The 19,638-nt window shown below is 35.3% G+C and overlaps 1 protein-coding gene across 5 annotated transcripts; it reads right to left on the bottom strand.

The window, feature by feature from the left end:
- Positions 1-278: 278 nt before the first annotated feature.
- On the bottom strand, positions 279-19,281 carry serpine1 (serpin peptidase inhibitor, clade E (nexin, plasminogen activator inhibitor type 1), member 1). Of its 5 annotated transcripts, none has more exons than XM_081350205.1 (11): positions 19,125-19,207; positions 18,876-18,983; positions 12,034-12,094; positions 2,546-2,787; positions 2,133-2,357; positions 1,777-1,971; positions 1,485-1,683; positions 1,275-1,375; positions 1,084-1,170; positions 915-998; positions 279-784 (listed from the first exon to the last, which is right to left on the bottom strand). In XM_081350205.1, the coding sequence occupies exons 4-11, from the start codon at positions 2,784-2,786 to the stop codon at positions 738-740; spliced, it is 1,179 nt and encodes a 392-aa protein (XP_081206331.1). In that variant the 5' UTR covers position 2,787; positions 12,034-12,094; positions 18,876-18,983; positions 19,125-19,207; the 3' UTR covers positions 279-737. The 5 variants fall into 5 exon arrangements, with proteins under 5 accessions (XP_081206331.1, XP_081206332.1, XP_081206329.1 ...); XM_081350206.1 differs by having other exon boundaries at positions 18,876-18,933; positions 19,125-19,196; XM_081350203.1 differs by having other exon boundaries at positions 18,876-19,281.
- Between the last annotated feature and the right edge of the window lie 357 nt (positions 19,282-19,638).

The raw sequence follows: 19,638 nt of genomic DNA, 5'->3' as shown, positions 1-19,638 counted from the left end.
AATTTGTACTGCAAGTCAATAACACAAGCTAATCATACATTTATCTGAAAGTTTATTATTTCAATAGCCTTCCTACGCATTTAATTTGCCAGGCTGTTGTTGAAAATAAGACCTTGTTCTTAAGTGACTTGTCTGGTTAAATAAAGGTAAAAAAATAAATAAAACTAAATAAATTTTGGCCTGAAAAGTGCTGGAATATATTAGACTTAATATTTTGTTGTCAAACTTTGAACACAAGGTGTCGCCAGCTCCCCAGTAATTTAATACAGAAAGCCAAGTGTTTTATGGTTGCTTTTATTAAAAAAGGAAATCATTTTAATAAACAGTCTTCAAGAAAATATAACCTTCGACAATAAATTAATATAAATACTGTAAAATACAACTTTAAAAAAAATATATAAGCACATTAAACATCAGATGAAACAAGCTTAGAAATTAATTCAGTCTTCAAATTGTTAGTGCATGTAGAACTTCTGTCTGCTGATGCTTTCAATTCATGTTCTTTAAAAGTCCTTGATGTTTCAGACATATAGCAGGGAAAACATACTGAATAACCTTGTTTATACATTTCTTATTAAAGTTTGGCACTCCAGGCAATGCTCAAATGGCAGATATAGAAGGTTTTGCAGCGCCCCCCCTCCCATTTTAAAACAGATCTCTCGTCTTCAGTAGTATGTTGTGTGCAGACTTTTTGGCAGTTTCTTTGGTCCTTCTGCTTGTACGGTTACTTCAGTCTGTTAGTATTCTTGAGGCTGGTTAACTTGACCGCTGAACAACAGCGCACCTGTGAAATTAAGCAGGGGAGATTAATATTGAGGGAGCGAACAAACAAACAAAAGTCCTAATTACATTGGCATTTAATTCGATTAAAAAGCCATCAAAATGTTATGTAATGAGGTGAAAGCACAACTGACCAGTGGGTTTGTGTTGAATGAAGAAGTAGAAGGGTCTATCCAGTGTGATCTCCTCTATAGCCATGCGAGAGTAGATGACAGCAGCTGTGGAACCACAGAATAATGTAAAAGTTGCATTTTGGTATCACTGTAATGATTGGTAATGCTATTTGTAATTCAGTGTCTGTACCTGTAGCAGATGAGCCTTTGGTTCCTTCTTCGTTCACCTCAAGTTTTACTCTCTGAAGGACCTTGGATATACATAAAGGTTCCTCAGCTAAGTGGACGGAACAGAGAGAGATCAAAAAGAGAATCCATTAACATTTATTCCTCTACAAAACAGCTAAAAAAAAATAAAATCTGATCATTTCCAATACTCACTGGTAATGCGAGAGAAATCAGCTTTAGCCTGGCTGAAAATGTCTCCGAGACCCATCTTGCTCAGTGTAGACTTTAGATCAATTTCTGCATCCATAGAGAACCTGAAAATGTCATCATTATATTATATACATTAGGCCTCCTGTTTTAAAAGTTTATCAATAAAAAAAAAAACTCAAGAAATTTCACAAGAGATGGATCAGTCTCAGTTACCTTGGAATAGCTAGTTGTTTGTTAATCTTTCTCATCTCTTTTCTCCATTGGCGAATCCTGCTGCTGCTTAGCTCTTTGTTCAAGGCCATCAGAGGCACATCCCTTTCAAATGGTGTCACCAGAAGCATACTTATAGACTCCCCCTCATAAGGCACCTCGATGACATCATAGTCCACACCGTCCTCAGTCACAAACTCACCTGGATGGAGAACAAGACTATTGTAAATAACCTTAGCATTTCTCCCTGCCATGAATCCATCTGAGGTCCTTTAAACAAATCCTTGACACTCACCACAGTTGAATTTTTGAGTCGTTGTCATCATAGGAACAGATACAGCACTGCCGTTGACTCTGTAGAAGAGCTGTTCCCTAGTTAGTTTAGGGTCAAAGGGCGTCTTCCAGATCCCATGGAAGTGGAGGGCATTTAACAGGACTAAACGTGTCAGTTCACTCAGCACCCCAGATGGGAGGAAGTCAGAAATCATTCCTAAGAAATTACAATAGTCAAGTTGGGTGTCTTGGTGTATGATGAGTGAGCGTACATATACTCTTAATAACTTAGCAGATGTTTTTAATCCAAAGTGATCTACAAATGAGGATTATCCCTGGCAATTTATTCAAAATAGCGTTATAGCGTTAATTACTTACCACCAGTGTGGTCAGATGTCCAGGAGTTGATCACCTGCCTGGCCATCTCTGGCTGGGTGAAGTCTATCTGTTGTGGGACGCTCTGGAAGGCTTTGGTCAGGCTGCGTCTAAAGACCTTTTCCAAAATGATCTTCCTGTCGACCATGACACCACTGGCCACTTCCACTCCATCTTCACTGGCCAAATCTCTCTGAAGAAGCCTCTGTAGCTTTGGCATTCCTCGTGCTACCAAAGAGAAAGTGAACTTAGGGATGCAAGATATTGTGTTTTAAATATCAGAATAGGAGATATAAATGATACATGGCCACCTGCTCTATACAAAGATTATATATTTTGAATTACGTTTCCTTGAAGCTGTTCCAGAACATACTTTCAGCTCATCTGAATTACATCTACTGCTCTTATTTATTTACCTTGCAGTGAGTAGCCCATCTTGGAGGTGAGCACTTCAAGTGTGCTGCCATAGGCTCCTAGCTGAGCCATGCCCAGTACTGAGGAGATGCCATAGGGAGAGAGAGCCAGATTTCTGTCCGGAACAGACTCGACAGCTTTGGAGAACACCTGCAGTCCAAAATCCGTCTGTTTCTCTTGGATAAGGTTGCACAAGCTTGACCCGCAAAGGGTAAAGATCAGCAGCATACTCAGGCTCTGCATTCTGAATAAGTGAGAAACAGGAGAGAATGATATCAGCTGTGTTAATTCAAAATTGTTAAGATTTTATGAAAGAGTTTTATGATGAAGTATGTTTCTGTTCACAATATGGGTGTGTAGTAGGCAAAACCATGGAGACAAACAAATGTTTCAACCTCGTCCAAAAAAAGCTGCTTATTTACTTTCCCTTGTGAAAATTCTCCCCCATGTGCAAGACTCAACACCCACTGTTCAAATGCAATACCATGCATGCTATTTCTGTTTGTCTATCTTGACTCACTCTCTTTTAGGTATTTACCTACAGATCAATACATAAGAACCTTTGTCTACAACACTTACCCAATTCAAATTCTCATAACGATAATGTGTAGCCTAAACTGTTGTTCAGGTCAACAACTGATAATAACACAACTAATGATTAAATAAAGTTTCGAATTTCACAATCCAACTCTGTTTTCCAATGCTGTTCAGAGTTAAGACCAAAACATGTGGGTATAATCTATTGTTACTAACAACGAAACAAAAAATTATCATTGCTCATCGATTATATAGCCAGAGCTTTTAGTCCAATTGCGGTATTAAGCAGAACAAGAACATACAATTACCTGAAAGACGCTTTAATTTCGTAGAGTTTCTTTGTAGATTTCGCTTGTTATTGTGATCCTCCAATGCAGTGCAAGCCCAGAGTTGTACTAAGTGTCTGTGAGAAGCGCTGGCGCTATTTAAAGGACTTGAGACCTCCCCTTCGGTCGCAAACACACACACTCTAGCGGAAGTTATGAAGTCATCTTTGTCTGCCTTTTTAGTCACCCTCTCCCCTTTTTTTCACACAGACATTAGACAAACATAAACAATTTTCCCACCCAGTCTCTTTCCCTGTCTGCCTCTTTTCATTTTACGGGACCGTTAAATGCAAAGTCATACGTTTAGTCTAAGGCAGACGTAACAGCTCCTTAATCAGTCATTTAAGCTTTGAATAGTGTGTTTCGTTGTTTAATAAAACTCACTGTAAAAAAAAAATTGCTGCCTTAAATTTTTAAGTACATCGAGTTGGATGTTTATGTCATTTCAACTTAAATTACATAAAACTGACTTAAAAATGAACTAAAACTTATAAAAAAAGTTTTGAAAAAATTGCTTAACTTATTTTGAGGAGTTATAGCAATGTAAAAACATATGTTGTCATAACTTATTAATCATTACATTTTTTTCTCACACTAAAAATAGAACAGAGTAAATAAATGAAATTAAAAACAAGAAATTACTAAGCCTATAGATAGAAATGACTATACTATGGATGGATGGATGGATGGATGGATAATTTCACATGTAGTACAATGTAACTGGTTTTGTTTGTGAAAAATGTGACATGTGAATGTGAAATGTGACAACATGCCCCACAGGTGACAGCTTAAAATATTATCTGATCTAATCAAAATCATTTATTTATTTAAAATGTATTTAAAAATAGCCTACAATTATTAACTTTTTCATATAAAATAATGGCATTGTTTAATAATTAAAAATAAAGTATTTTTTGAGTTTGACAACAAACCACACTGCAAAACACAGCTATACAGCTAAGTTCAAAACATAACAATAAAAAATTTCTGAACATAGACTCTCAGCCTTTATTCACCTTTTCTCGTGGTTTTTCAATAGAATTCATAAAAGTATATAATAGAATAACATATTTCTTATAGGGGCACCTTGTAACGCAGTGTTACAACATGTCCCACCTGCATAATTTAAACCTGACTAGTGTCTTCTGCTGGTTAGATCATCATTAAAGAACTATCTCAACTGTTAAATAACAGATATAAGATTAAAATAATATCAGATTTGTCTTATTTTAAATAAAAAATAAAAAACAGAGATGAAAAATTAACTAAAGTCAGAAATTTACTTTTGCTATATGGTTAAATAAATGTTCAGTGATATCTTCAAAATATGTTTTAATTTTAGCACATTTTTTTCTCAATAGTGTTGATGGCAACTAAATACACCAATTTTCCTCATGCTGACATGTGTGGAATGTTTTAAAACATGTGTGTTACAACTAGCCCCGCATTAGGTTGTGCCCCGCTCATCCCTGTGCCAAAAATCTAATATGACCGATTCATCCATTTAACATTCAGCAACCAGAACGTGCATAAAATAGGTTCTTCATCTTGAGCTATTAAGAACATGAAGCTGAACCACTGACTCACCTTTGGGAAAGACACATCACATGACCATATTTGGTTCTACTAAAAGCACATTCCTTCACACATGCTCATAAAGAAAGCTACATTCTCTGAGTATAAGGAATAGTTTTGTGTCTAGGGACAGAAGGACAAGAGGCATGGAAAAACTACTGATGAAATAACTTGGAGCTATGTTTCATGTCACGTTTAATTTTCTCTGGTTTGAGCTTTATCATCAAGGCCAAACATGGAATATGGCACAGACTGAATGTGAAAAGAATGCCTGCAGAGAAGCATGTCTATAAAACCGGAAAAACACACAATCAGGTACTCCTTGTGAGAAATGTTAAAGTACTTACCAACTGGAATTTTTTACTGGAATACAACATCTGTCTCCTTAGCAACTAACTGTAAAGGGAGCGAGAGCTTGAAAGGACCAGACAATGAAGTGTCAAAATAAAAATTCATAGGCCATAAAGACTGAAAACATTATGTCATGCTTTAGCTCACAGATGTTTTAACATGTCCTTGTTTTCATGACTTGTATGCAAACACTAAACAGTAAAATACATTGTCAAATGTAATATCTCCTCTTTTACTCAGTCATTTATACACTTACACGTAGGTGTCTTATGAATTTACACTTCATTACCACAAACATAATGGCCTATATAAAAATTCTGCTAAGTAGTATATCGTGGAATAGCCTATTTTATTAGTACAGAATATTGATGACTTACAGTAACATTTTACTTTTAAACTCCCTCCTAATAATGATGTCATGTGTCATGTTGTCATGTCAACTAACCCTCTCCTCTAGTAAATTTGAGAATGGAAAATTTAACTCGCAGCGCTCAAAAGGAACGCCAACTCCATTTCCCAATGGAATGAGTTTGCTAAGTTTCATTATAACCACAGGCATCCATTCCAAGGAACGTTTGGGAAAGGAACAAACCAAAACCACAATTTTGGAAGATTAAGTGCTTTTATGCAATATTCAAAAACTCTATCTTCCAACCCTGAGAAAACAAAACTAAGAGTATAAATGATGTTGTTAATTAAACACAGAAACAATATTCACTCACATAGTAATACCTTATTTTAATAAGCAGAACAATATTAATTTTATGTTGTTGTTTTTGGTTACTTTATTAGCATACAAGTTTGTGTGAAAAGCAAAGGTGGGCTTCATATTGATGAATCATATTCATATAGGCTAATACACACACACACACACACACACACATATATATATATACACATACATACATATATTTACACATTTATACATACATATATACACACATATACACATACATACATAAACATATATATACAAAAATATATATACATATATACACAATATACCTATATATATCTATATATATACACATATACATATACATATATACCTATATATATATATACCTATATATATATACCTATATATATATATATATATATATATATATATATATATATATATATATATATATATATATATATATACACACACATATACACACATACATATATACACAATATACCTATATATATATATATATATGTATATATATATATATGGGTATATTGTGTACATATATATATATATATATATATATATATATATATATATATATATATATATATATATATATATAGGTATATATGTATATGTATATAGATATATATATATATATATATAGGTATATTGTGTATATATGTATATATATATATATATATATGGCCGCATGGTCATTGAACCAGGTTTTGGTTCTTTTGGCAGTGTGGGCAGGTGCAAATCCTGCTGGAAAATGAAGGAAGCATGAAGTGCTCTGAAAATGTCCTGGTAGACGGCTGCGTTGACTCTGGATTTAATAAAGCACAGTGGACCAAAGTCCTCTTTTCTGATGAGAGCAAATTTTGCATCTCATTTGGAAACCAAGGTCCCAGAGTCTGGAGGAAGAATGGAGAGGCACACAATCCAAGATGCTTGAAGTCCAGTGTGAAGTTTCCACAGTCTGTGTTGGTTTGGGGAGCCATGTCATCGGCTGGTGTTGGTCCACTGTGCTGTCCACTCAACGCAGCCGTCTACCAGGACATTTCCAGAGCACTTCATGCTTCCTTCAGCAGACAAGCTTTATGGAGATGCTGACTTCATTCTCCAGCAGGATTTGCACCTGCCCACACTGCCAAAAGAACCAAAACCTGGTTCAATGTCCATGGTATCACTGTGTAATTACTGTGTGATTTCATGTAATATTCAAATTTTTTGAAATCCTGTTTTCATGGGTTTTATGACCTGGAAGCCCAAATTATGTACAAATAAACAACTAAATACTTGAAATCGTTTAAGTTGTGGGCCCTGAATCTATAATCTATGGAAGTTTAACGTTTTGAATGGAATTATGTAAATAAATAACCTTTTCCATGATATTCAAATTTTTTGGAAAGGGTCTGTATATAAAGATTTCAGATGCAAAAGCCTCTAAGTGCCATCTGAAATTTTCTTCTAGAATGATCATTTTTATGAAGCTTGTAAGTTCAGCAATTTCACTTAAATGGCAATGAAAATAACCTATTAATTGTCATTTAAGTGAAATTACTGAACCTAAATATACGAGCTTGATAAAAAGAAGAAAATTTCTAGAAGAAAATTTCAGATGGCACTTAGAGGCTTTTGCATCTGAACTCTTCATATATACATATATACATGCACATACATACATGCACATACATACATACACACACACACACACATACATATATATATACACACACACTCACAGTATATTCCTTCAACATCCAATATTCATTCAACATATATAGACACACACACACACATATATACATATATGTGCGCACACACATGCGCACATATATGCACATAATATATACATGTATATATATTATAGGGGAGAGCGGGGCACAAAGTAACGCTTTTTGTAACGCTTTTCAGTTTGTGTAAATCTACTTATGTTTCAGAGCATTTATTTTTTCCCACATTAATTTCACACATGTCTAGTACAATTATGTGTTTTTGTTTTATTAATACAGTATTTACTTTTTTCTTGATATACCCCGAAAGAATGGAAGTGAAATGTGACAACATGCCCCATAGGTAGGGTCCATTGTAACATGTGTGGGGCACATTGTAACATAACATATGACAGCTTAAAATGTTATCTGATCTAATGAAAAAAATATACAAAACAAAATAAAATATTTTCTAAATAAAATACAATTAAAAACGTTTTCATATAAAAGAATGGCAATTTTTAATAATTAAATATAAACTCATTTTTGAGTTTTGACTATGAACACAGAAAAACACAGCTATACAACATAGTTCAAAACAAATAAATAATTAGTAATTTCTGAACATTGACTCTCAGTCTTTATTCACCTTTTTCTCACATTTTCTCAATAAAATTAATAAAAGTATAGAATATAATAGCATATTTCTAATAGGGGCACATTGTAACGCAGTGTTACAACATGCCCCCGCCTGCACAACTGGGATTTAAACCCTGCTAGTGTCTTCTGCTAGTTAGCGAAGCATTAAAGAACTATCTCAACTGTGAAATAACATCTTAGAGATTAAAATAATATCAGATTTGTCTTATTTTAAATAAACACAAAAAATAGAGATGAAAAATTAACTTAAGTAAGAAATGTACTTTTGCTATGGTTTAATAAATGTCTATGAATATCTTCCAAAAAAATAAAAAAAATTGGCGGAATTTATTTTTCTATATAGTGTTGATATGGCAACAAATAAGTACACAAAGTTTCGTCATCCAAGCATGTGCGGAAGTATTTAAAACAAGCGTGTTACAACTAACCCTGCGTTAGGTTGTGCCCCGCGCTCCCCTACACTCACAGTATACTCCAACATCCAAGAATAGGAGCAATAGTCTTAATGTGACATTAAAAATTTACAATAAATATAAATATAATATTCAAACCCACATTAATCAACTATAATCCAGCAGTATACAGTAATTTGTTGTGTGGGCTGTTCTCACTTGACCTTCTCATTTGACCCTACTGTTAAATTGTAGCATTGTTTTATTGTTTTATTCTGTTGTCAGAGAGTTCAAACAAACAGTCTGAAAATATTGAAATATTTTGTTTGTGGTCATTATGACTAATAACTGATAAACAATAGATGAAGAGTGGGTGAAAGACACCAGATGTGGTTGAGGAGAACCAAGTGGAAACTTTAAACATGTGGGAGCATCTTGCTGTGAAGAGAGGAGGATATAAGAGATCTTGAAAGTAAAACTGATGCCATCTGTCCACATGTAATCATGAAAATCACTATATCATGAAAGAAATATGAAATCACTCAGAGCTGTTGAGTATCCTTCATCAGAAACAAGCCAAAATATGAACTTCATGAATAAATTGAAAATTCAATACAAATAATAAACTTGAGTCTACTCTAACCCATATAAGAAAGATTCAGATGGTGTATTTATATCTGTATTGCACGACTGAAAAATCATATAAATATTGATACAGTGTCAATGGAAAATAACAGCCATGCTGATTAAGTATCATGATTTATGTTGATTTAAAGAAACTTTTCCAGACTAAAAAGTGCTGATGTGATAAACAGGAAATTACAAAAGGGAAATGTTGTTTCCAGATGTTCATATCATCATGACCTATTATTCTGGACATTACCTTGTGCATCTTTACTTGCAGATATCTTGTATCTCTATTTTCAAATTGCACAAATAGGCATCTGGCAGGTCATCCAGTAGCCAAGAAGCTTATCTTTTATTTTTTCTATAGATATTATATAATATTATCCTAACCGTAGCCAGATGGGTTTAAACATGGAGAAGGATATGTGATTCTTTGGAGTTCTCCATTTTGATCATAAAGAGATGAGTCAGTGCATGGAAAAGGCTGAGCGGATGACACAGAATGCTGTGTAAGTGGGACATGGGGTATTCCCTGACCCCTGAGCACTTGCGTGCATGGTTCATCAAACTAGAGAAAGTGATGATTTGCAACCTCAACTGATGATGAGTTTACATATTCTGCAAAGAAAATAAAAGTTAATTCAGCAAGAAAGCGTTCAGGTGAAGAATGTTTCATTTTCAACGCAAGTAAAGGTCACTGTATACGCTTAAGTGTGAAGTTTACATAAACAGTAATAGTTAATTGTGCTTCATTAACATTAACTATATAGTTCATATACTGAATTCATGTTTCTCAATCAAATCTTAAAGATTAATTTTTGTTATACTGCATGTGTAATTATACCGATACACAAATATTGATGTTGTATAGTAATATGGAGCAAAAGTATTGCAAGTATTGCATTAATTGTATTAAAGATTCTTTAATTTTTTAATGAAGAGCAATGCACTGCTGTTACAAACAAGACTCCTGCTTATTTACTCTGCCATCACTGAACTAATTAAAACAAGTTGTTTTAACTGTTTAATTTGATATATATGATTCACAGCAAGATTTATTTCTGAACAATGACTGTATTTGAACCACAAAGCTCTGGCTAAATAGATAAGGCACAGGATATGACCAATGAGGAGAGAGCGTTGCATTAGACAAAAACATGTCCTGTGTTCCAGCCTTGAGCTCCAAGAGTCACAACAAATTTATACATCCAGGTCTACCAATACAGCTTAATTTTAGAGAGTGAGGAAAGAGCTTCAGAGGCAAACAGGAAAGATGAACCATCACATAGGACATGCCTGGAACACTTTTAACATTTACATGAAATTGCGTGTTTCTCAGGAAGGGTGGAATTTTTTGAAGACCAGACAATGACATTGAGTATTTTGCAATAGATATGCTTGATGTTTTACTCAATGCCCCAAAGATGTTTAAAAAGGATGAGGAAGAAATCTTAACTTAGATCTTAATCTGAATTTAGACTGTGTTTAGTTTTGAAAGAGACGATTCTATTTAATTTGACATTTCACTACTGTAAAACTCGGTTGCTAACAAGAGGCATTTTGTTCAAGGTTACATAACTGAAGGCACAACATGGCAAAACAATTACATCTGGCAAACTCAAAGACATCAAAAGATAAACATCTGACTCCCACTGCCAAGAGGGTGTACACAAAAGAAAATAATTAGTCTACAGATTTGTGAAATGATTCAGAGGCTGAGAGGCTTGAAAGTCTTGAGGGCCACAGCTTGTGTTAACGTGTTTTGTGGCTGTGGTGCCAAGGAGTAGAAGCTTTGGTTGCAGTCAGAGTACAAACTGTGGTTAGAATCTTCTCCTCATCTGCACGCACATCCACAGCCACATTAAATGGTACTTTAAAAAAATGGAAACTTTCCATTCTGGATTTTTGACTTCAAATCTTTACATTTTGAAAAGTATTTCCCATATCTGTGACTCTAAAACAAACAATTCCAGAAAATAATGTATCAGGTTTCAACACTGATAAAAGTCAGAAATGTTACTTGAGCACCAAATCAGCCTATTAGAATCATGTGATCATGTGACACTGAAGAATGGGGTACTGATGCTGAAAATTCATCTTTACCATGGTAATAAATTACATTTCTAAGTATATTACAATAGAAGGAAAGGCTATTTTATATTGTAATATTTCACAATAGTACTGTTTTTACTGTGTTTTTGATCAAATAAATGCAGCCTTGTTGAGCATAAGACTTCTTTCAAAAACATTTTAAAATCCTACCGACCCCAAACTTTTGAATGGTAGTGAAATCTCATTTCACACACACAATGATCTAAACAAACAAAAATGTGCACAGATCCAGACACTTACATAACCTAAACCTGTCTTTACCTGAAAAACAACCTTGCAGAGACACATATCTACAACACACCTCCCTGGTGTCAAAGCAAATATAGCCTATAAGACAGACATTGTGCCCTAGACATTTCATGAACATAGATATCTATGGCATTAACAAAACAGACAGCATGCAGCATGTGTGTGCATGTGTATGAGCATCTATGACTAAGTGAGTACAGGAGCTGCTGAATCACACGTGTATGCAGTATATGTGCTGCTGTTTGTATTGCTCTTATCTCTTCTTACCTTAATACAGTGTGTTTCCCCTCAGTCACTGTCTGAGATGGTTCAGGACGTGTTCATCAGTCTGGAGAAGAAAATAACATTAAGGAGTAAAAATATCCCTCCGTACACTCATGCTGAATTTTGACATGCTATTTAACTTGGAGTGTGGCTCAAATTTAATCATCGGTATAAGGATTTATGGGTACAAGAATGTGAGTTTAACACTAAACTTTTTCCTGTGGTAAAGCATTACTCACTTTTCTTTTAAAATGAATATTTGCTTTTATATGGAGTCTTTTTCTCACAGAAAACTGTGAAAGAGGACAATGAAAGTTTACATTATTAAGCTATATATTTCAAAAGTTTGGTGTTTATTTATTTATTAATACACTGTAAAAAAAATATATGATCAATAAGTTATGACAACACATGCTTTTACATTGTTTTTACTCATCCAAATAAGTTAAGCAATTTTCAACTTGTTTATACAAAATCAGTTTAATGTAATTTTGATTGCGAAAAAAAAAGTGTCTGCCTTAAATTTTTAAGTACAGTATACTTTTATGAAGCTGGGATGCAATTAAATTGATTTAAATTGATGATGAAGACTAACATTGTTACAAAAAAAAGTCTAATGCAGTGGTTCTCAATTCCAGTCCTCGGGACCCGTTGCTCTGCACATTTTGTATGTCTCTCTTATCTGACACACTCAGTTCAGTTCATGGAGTCTCTCCTAATGAGCTGATGATCTGGTTCAGGTGTGTTAAATAAGGGAGACATACAAAATGTGCAGAGCAGCGGGTCCCGAGGACTGGAATTGAGAACCACTGGTCTAATGTTCTTTCTGTTCATCAAAAAATCCTGTAAAAAAAAAAGTATCAGAATATCCAGAAAAATACTCCACAGCATAACTGTTTTCAACATTGATAACAATAAGAAATATTTTTTCAAATGTTGCACCAAATCATCATATTAGAATGACTTCTGAAGGATCATGTGACACTGAAGACTCGAGTAATTATGCTGAAAATTGACCTTTGCCATCACAGTGTGTATGTGAAGTTTTAGCTCAAAATACCACACAGATATTTTTATCTCCCTATTAATGCATGTTAAAATTGTCACTTTTTGAGGGTGAGCAAAAACGCACCGTTTTTGTGTCTGTCCCTTTAAAAGCAAATGAGCTGCTGCTCCTGTCACAGGGGGCGGAGCTTCAAGAGCTCATGTGTGTTAGCAGCTCCGATTACTCACACAGACACACACTGAAAATTTCAAAAACTTTTAGCCTTTTATGTTCAAACCGGAGTCAGACAATGATGGAGAGACTCAAGAAGAAGTGACAACATGTAGAATGCAACAGGACATTTCTGAATGGTTAGTTGATGAATTTATATTGCTGATGTGGAGTTAACTCTAGTCATTGATTAGCGTGTTCTGTCATGATAATCTATAAATCGCGTTCCCGGGGGCGGGATTTATGTAAATTCTAGGGTTGGTGATGTCACTAACCCGGAAGGAATGAAGTGTAGTCCCTACCAGCCATCTGTTGTAGTCCTTAAAAAACTATTTCTTTAAAAGCAAATAGCTCCCTTTGCTTTGACCTCTGAGCATTGTAACTTTGCAGATGTTGTTTATGCTCAAACAGCAACATTACACACTAACTAAAGTTAGAAAAGTGAAATCATAATCAACCACCCCTTTAAATATGATGGTGATGAACTGAGTGATGAGCAGCTGTGATGTTGATTAGTGTCCATAGAAACAAATGAGTGGGTGGAAACGAAGACAAAGAACACTTGTGACTGATGAATACAAACTAAAAGTCCATGAATGTGAAACTAATAACAAACGGGTCCAGATATCCCTGACAATATTAAAATAGAACACATTTATGCGTTATTGACGCTTTTGTCTAAAGGGACTTATATTATATACAGTCCCCTCCAAAAGTATTGGAACAGTGAGGCCAATTCCTTTATTTTTTCTGTAGACTGAAAATATTTGGGTTTGACATCAAAAGATGAATATGAGACAAGAGATCAACATTTCAGCTTTTATTTCCAGGTATTTACATGTGGATCTGATACTCAACTTAGAAGATATAACTTTTTGTTTGAACCCACCCATTTCTCATGTGACCAAAAGTATTGGAACAGATAAACTTAAAATAGATTAAAGTGAATAAGACTTAATATTTAGTTGCAAATCCTTTGCTTGCAATAACTGCATCAAGCCTGTGACCCATTGACATCACCAAACTTTTGCATTCTTCTTTTGTAATGCTTTTCCAGGCTTTCACCGCAGCCTCTTTCAGTTGTTGTTTGTTTTGGGGAGTTACTCCCTTCAGTCTCTTTTTAAGCAGGTAAAATGCATGCTCTAGGGTTTAAAGGTGCATTGCGCAAGTCTCTGAGTTTTTGCAGAACTATGCCCCCTCTGGCAAGAAGCGAAACTGCAATATAGGCAATTTAATAGGCCCAGTCTCAAATTCCGACCCGAATCCCTCTTATTTATTTTACTGTACATGATTATAGAGGCAATCGCAGTGATCAGAGTAGGGCTCATTCAGCCCATCAGGCAATTGTTCAAGCATGTATGGGTTAGAAAAACGGGTATTTTTAACATGAAATGTTGCGCAATGCACCTTTAAGTCTGGAGATTGACTTGGCCAGTCTAAAACCTTCCACTTCTTGCCCCTGATGAACTCCTTTGTTGCTTTGGCACTGTGTTTTGGGTCATTGTCTTGCTGCATGATGAAGGATCTCCCAATCAGTTTGGTTGCATCTTTCTGTAAATTGGCAGACAAAATGTTTCTGTACACTTCTGAGTTCATTTTGCTGCTGCCATCATGTGTTACATCATCAATGAAGATTAATGAGCCCGTCTCAGAAGAAGCCATGCAAGCTCAAGCCATGACATTTCCTCCTCCGTGTTTCACAGATGAGCTTGTGTGTTTAGGATCATGAGCAGATCCTTTTTTTCTCCAAACTTTAGCCTTTCCATCACTTTGGTAAAGGTCAATCTTTGTCTCATCAGTCCATAAAACTTTGCCCCAGAATGTTTGAGGCTTGTCTCTGTACTTTTTGCCAAATTCCAGCCTGGCCTTCTTATTCTTCTCGCTAATGAGAGGTTTGCATCTTCTGGTGTAGCCTCTGTACTTTTGTTCATGAAGTCTTCTGCGAACAGTAGATTGTGATACCTTCACTCCTGCCCTCTGGAGGTTGTGGCTGATGTCACTAACAGTTGTTTTAGGGTCTTTCTTTACAGCTCTCTCAAGGTTTCTGTCGTCAACTGCTGATGCTTTCCTTGGTCTACCCATTCGAGGTCTGTTACTTAGTACACCAGTGGTTTCTTTCTTCCTAAGGACATTCCAAATGGTTGTACTGGCTATGGCCAATGTTTGTGCGATGGCTCTGATTGTTTTTCCATCTTCTCTCAGCTTCACAATTGCTTGTTTTTCACCCATAGACAGCTCTCTGGTTGGTTACACATCTAATTATAAATGCAGTCTGCACAGGCAAAACCAAAATCTGAAACTGAGCGCAGACGTTCAGTGCTATTTATTGTTTGAATAATCAATGTAATAGGACACACCAGGGCAACAAAACAGACCTGCCAGTAACCTGTTCCAATACTTTTGGTCACATGAGAAATGGGTGGGTTCAAACAAAAGGTTATATCTTCTAAGTTGTGTATCAGATCCAGATGTAAATACCTGGAAATAAAAGCTGAAATGTTGATCTCTTGTCTCATATTCATATTTTGATGTCAAACCCAAATATTTTCAATCAACAAAAAAAAATAAAGGAATTGGCCTCACTGTTCCAATACTTTTGGAGGGGACTGTACTTACATGGAATTCCCTGAAAATCTAACCCACGACCTTGACATTGCACTCTACTGTTTAGGCTACAGGAACATTTAGCCATAACACACTAACATTCAGCAAAGCACATATTTGTACTTCTATGCTGAGAGTACAAGACCCTATTCAATCAGTTGAAATGCTAACTCATATTTTCCCAGTGCTCAAGGTGGTGAGTCTGTAAAACCACAATGATTCACATGGTCTTGATGTGTTTTCAAGACAGAGTGGAAAAAGAGGGGTCCTAGAAACACCTAGAAGACATGCTGTTCTACAAAAGCCAAACTGAGAGAAGTAAAACATTGAGTTGCTTTGCCAACACCCACACAAGCAAACACTGACACAAGGTCATTACTAAGTACACAGAACATCACAATCAACTATTTTTGCTCTATTAATCAGAAGCATGTGAAAGCATTTGTCCAAAAACAAATCTAAACTTAGTCAATCTAAGCAAGCTCTGTTTTGGGAATCCTAAACTTGCTGTGGAGTAAGGTCTATCCTCACAGTCACCCCGCTCTCTCATTTCTATAGTATAAACAAGGAATGACTTCACCACTGTTCATTCCTTAATCAAAATCAGTTCATCTACTTTGTGATGGCCTTGAATTACATAATAATAGTACTATACAACAGATTGAACAAAAGCATGATACTTTTAATGCCATTAAATTTGCAACTGTAATGATTTAGAAACCTGAGATTATTAATTTTTCATCTCCCTCTGTCTAAATACCCTGCTGCATCAGGTGTGTTTGTCTCTTTCTCTATTTTCATACGCAAATTGTAATGACATCTGAGTCTGATTTCAAAAGTCCAGTTTATATTTGACTCATTATGAAAACTTAGCCCCTTTCCTTTATTCTGTTTTTCTTACTGACATTTGTATTGCATCATACTGATAAAATTACTGCCTATGCATTCTAGATGAAATTGATAGGAAATTGCAGTGCCTATAATATTAATCTCCAAAATTGTGAAACTGAATTCTGCGTTAGATAGCAGGCTCCACCAAGTCAGTTGGAAAAACCCACACACATTTGTTCTTCTGTATTTGAATCACTGTTCTTAATCTGTCCAAGATCATTTGGCTCTGGTCACCTTCCACTGTCTCCACATTCCAGCTCACAGAAAGAAAAAAAACAAAAAAAAACAGCCGGCAGTATGTCTATTCAGCTTTCAATCATTACCGCCCACGTTTTGGTGAAACTAAATAAATTGTCCATAATACAGTCACTTTTTATCTGTATTGTAATGTGAAATATCTGCTTCTTGGACAGCAAAGTACTAGTCACATCCTATTATACGGTGTGTGTGTGTGTGTGTGTGTGTGTGTGTGTGTGTGTGTGTGTGTGTGTGTGTGTGTGTGTGTGTGTGTGTATGTGTATGTGTATGTGTGTGTGTGTGTGTGTGTGTGTGTGTGTGTAGGCCTATATAAATTGAAGATTTTCGCATTAAAACACTGTAAAGCTGTTTTTTTTTATCTTATTTACTACTAATTTTATCATGCATTACAAATAAAGTGATTTTTGTGCATAAAAAATAAATAATTGAATAAAATATATTATAGCTAAAAATAGTCAAGTGGGAATGTAAAGTATATCCCAGAATGAGGCATAGATATTTAAGTCATGACTCTACACTGCACCTCTGGGAAATTGTGGTACATAGGATATTACATCACTTGGACGCGGACGCAGAATAGTACCGAACAGAAGAGCAAAAACATCTGGAAGCAATCTACACATATGAGGATTAAGCCTAAAGGAATTATCTTTCAAAAAGAGATATTAAATCTGAGAGTTGTTTTAAAATTACCATTTTAAAATGACAGTATGTGAACAATTTTTAAAAAGCATTGACTAAACTGTTTTTAAAGAATTAATAAGAAAACCTATGAGTTACCCTAAACCCTAGTCCCTATAGTCCCCCTAGACATTTGGGAGGATCATTAATTATTGGGCATGTGAATCTTACAGGGGCTTTTGTCATTATTAAACCCCTGCTGAAAAAAAACCCAGCTAAAAAAAAAAGCTGGCTAGTATTTACATTTAATCATTTAGCAGACACTTTTATCCAAAGCGAATTACTAATGAGGAGGGCAAAAGAAGCAATCAAACCAACAATAGGGCAACAATAAGTGCTGTGACTAATCCCAGATAGTAGGCCTACTAGTCTAGCAAAGTACACGTAGCAAGTTTTTTTTTTTTTTTTTTTAAATAACTAAAAAATAAAGACACAGAATAGTAAGTGTAAGTATTATTGGGTCAAGTGTTGACGAAAAATATGTGATTGTGAATACATGTAGGGTGTATATACAAATGCGTATATAAGTTAGGCTAATCGTGTTTCTGTATGCTATGCAAGTGCATAAGCTAACTAATACAGACATTAATGGTCAATATAACGTAGTTCAAACAGCATTTATCATAACATCATTTTGTAGGAATTGTAATCAGGTGCTAAAGAGAGTAGCCTACCTATTAAAAGTAATTTGGGTTGCTCGGGGTCCTATACTTCTGGGGGCCCTAAATCACCAATAATTCTCTAAATGTACTAACTTTAGAGTAATGGGCATTGTTTTTAAAGTACTTGACAGGACAGCTTGCATGACGGAAATGACGGAACTAAATTGGATCTGGAAAGCAGAATGTCCTCATTCAACTACAAATTCACACACTAAGATGGCCAAACCTCTTCTCAACCACAATGCCGCATCGTCTGACTCCGCGTTACAAACAGCCTTCATATTTTAAATACATAATGGAAAGATAATGTTCAATGAATAGGAAAGCCTATTTTCAGACGTGCTTCTGTAATCTAACGTTACCTCATCAGAAAAAAAAGGGTCTAGCGAGTTGCGACGCACCTGGTTTAAGTCGCTTTATTTATTTATTATTATTTTTTGTCTGCAGGTAACGTTAGGAGTAGGACTATGTATGTTGTGGGATTGACACGTTTGGGGAGCTGTAGTCTAGTGCTTTAAACAGTGTAACCTTACCTTTTAGTTTTGGGCCACGTTACATTGTCAGATCTGTTTGGGCGAATCCTGACACTTTCTTTTGTGATGAATCAAGATTCCGAAAACAAACGCCAGTGAATAAACAAGCTGTCAGAATGAGACCACGACTTTTTTAAATTCCCAAGTGGTTGATAACGTTAAAGCGACTGAATGAATAATTCGCGGTCGGTCTTTATCTCCAATGTAGATCCTATTGTTGAGATGGCGACATCAGTGAAAGTTACTTACATGGAAAGAACCACAGTGACTCAGATTTTTGCTTGGATTGTGTGTCTGCATTGTTCCAGATATGATGTGTATACGCGCGCTGTTGGTTAATCGTGATTTCAACAGCTGTTTAAAATTTCCAGTGCGTCAGATCTATTGATATATGTTCACAAACCTCAATGGTCATGTAGGTTGTACTGCCATCGCGTGGCTGGAGCATTATTTATTATTATTGCACTAGCATTAGCATCGCGAGTAAACAACCGGAGTAATGCAGTTGTCTTTCACTAAAGTTGTTCCATGATCGAACGTCTGGATAATGTATTGCTTTAGAATTGCCATAATTATTTAGCTAAACATATGTAAAGCTCGTAAATCACTTAAAATGTCTATGCTGTTAGCTTTATCTGTCAGCGTCTATCAAAATCACGGAAATACTCGGACAGTTCTGCATTATTTGCGGGATTCCAAAATCCAAATGTTTTGAGTATAGAAATGAGTAGCGCTGTTATTTATTAATGACTGACTGCGGCAT

Source organism: Scardinius erythrophthalmus (assembly GCF_964197995.2).
Source record: "Scardinius erythrophthalmus genome assembly, chromosome: 2".
Lineage (NCBI taxonomy): Eukaryota > Metazoa > Chordata > Actinopteri > Cypriniformes > Leuciscidae > Scardinius > Scardinius erythrophthalmus.
This window is presented reverse-complemented; position numbering and strand designations above follow the sequence as displayed.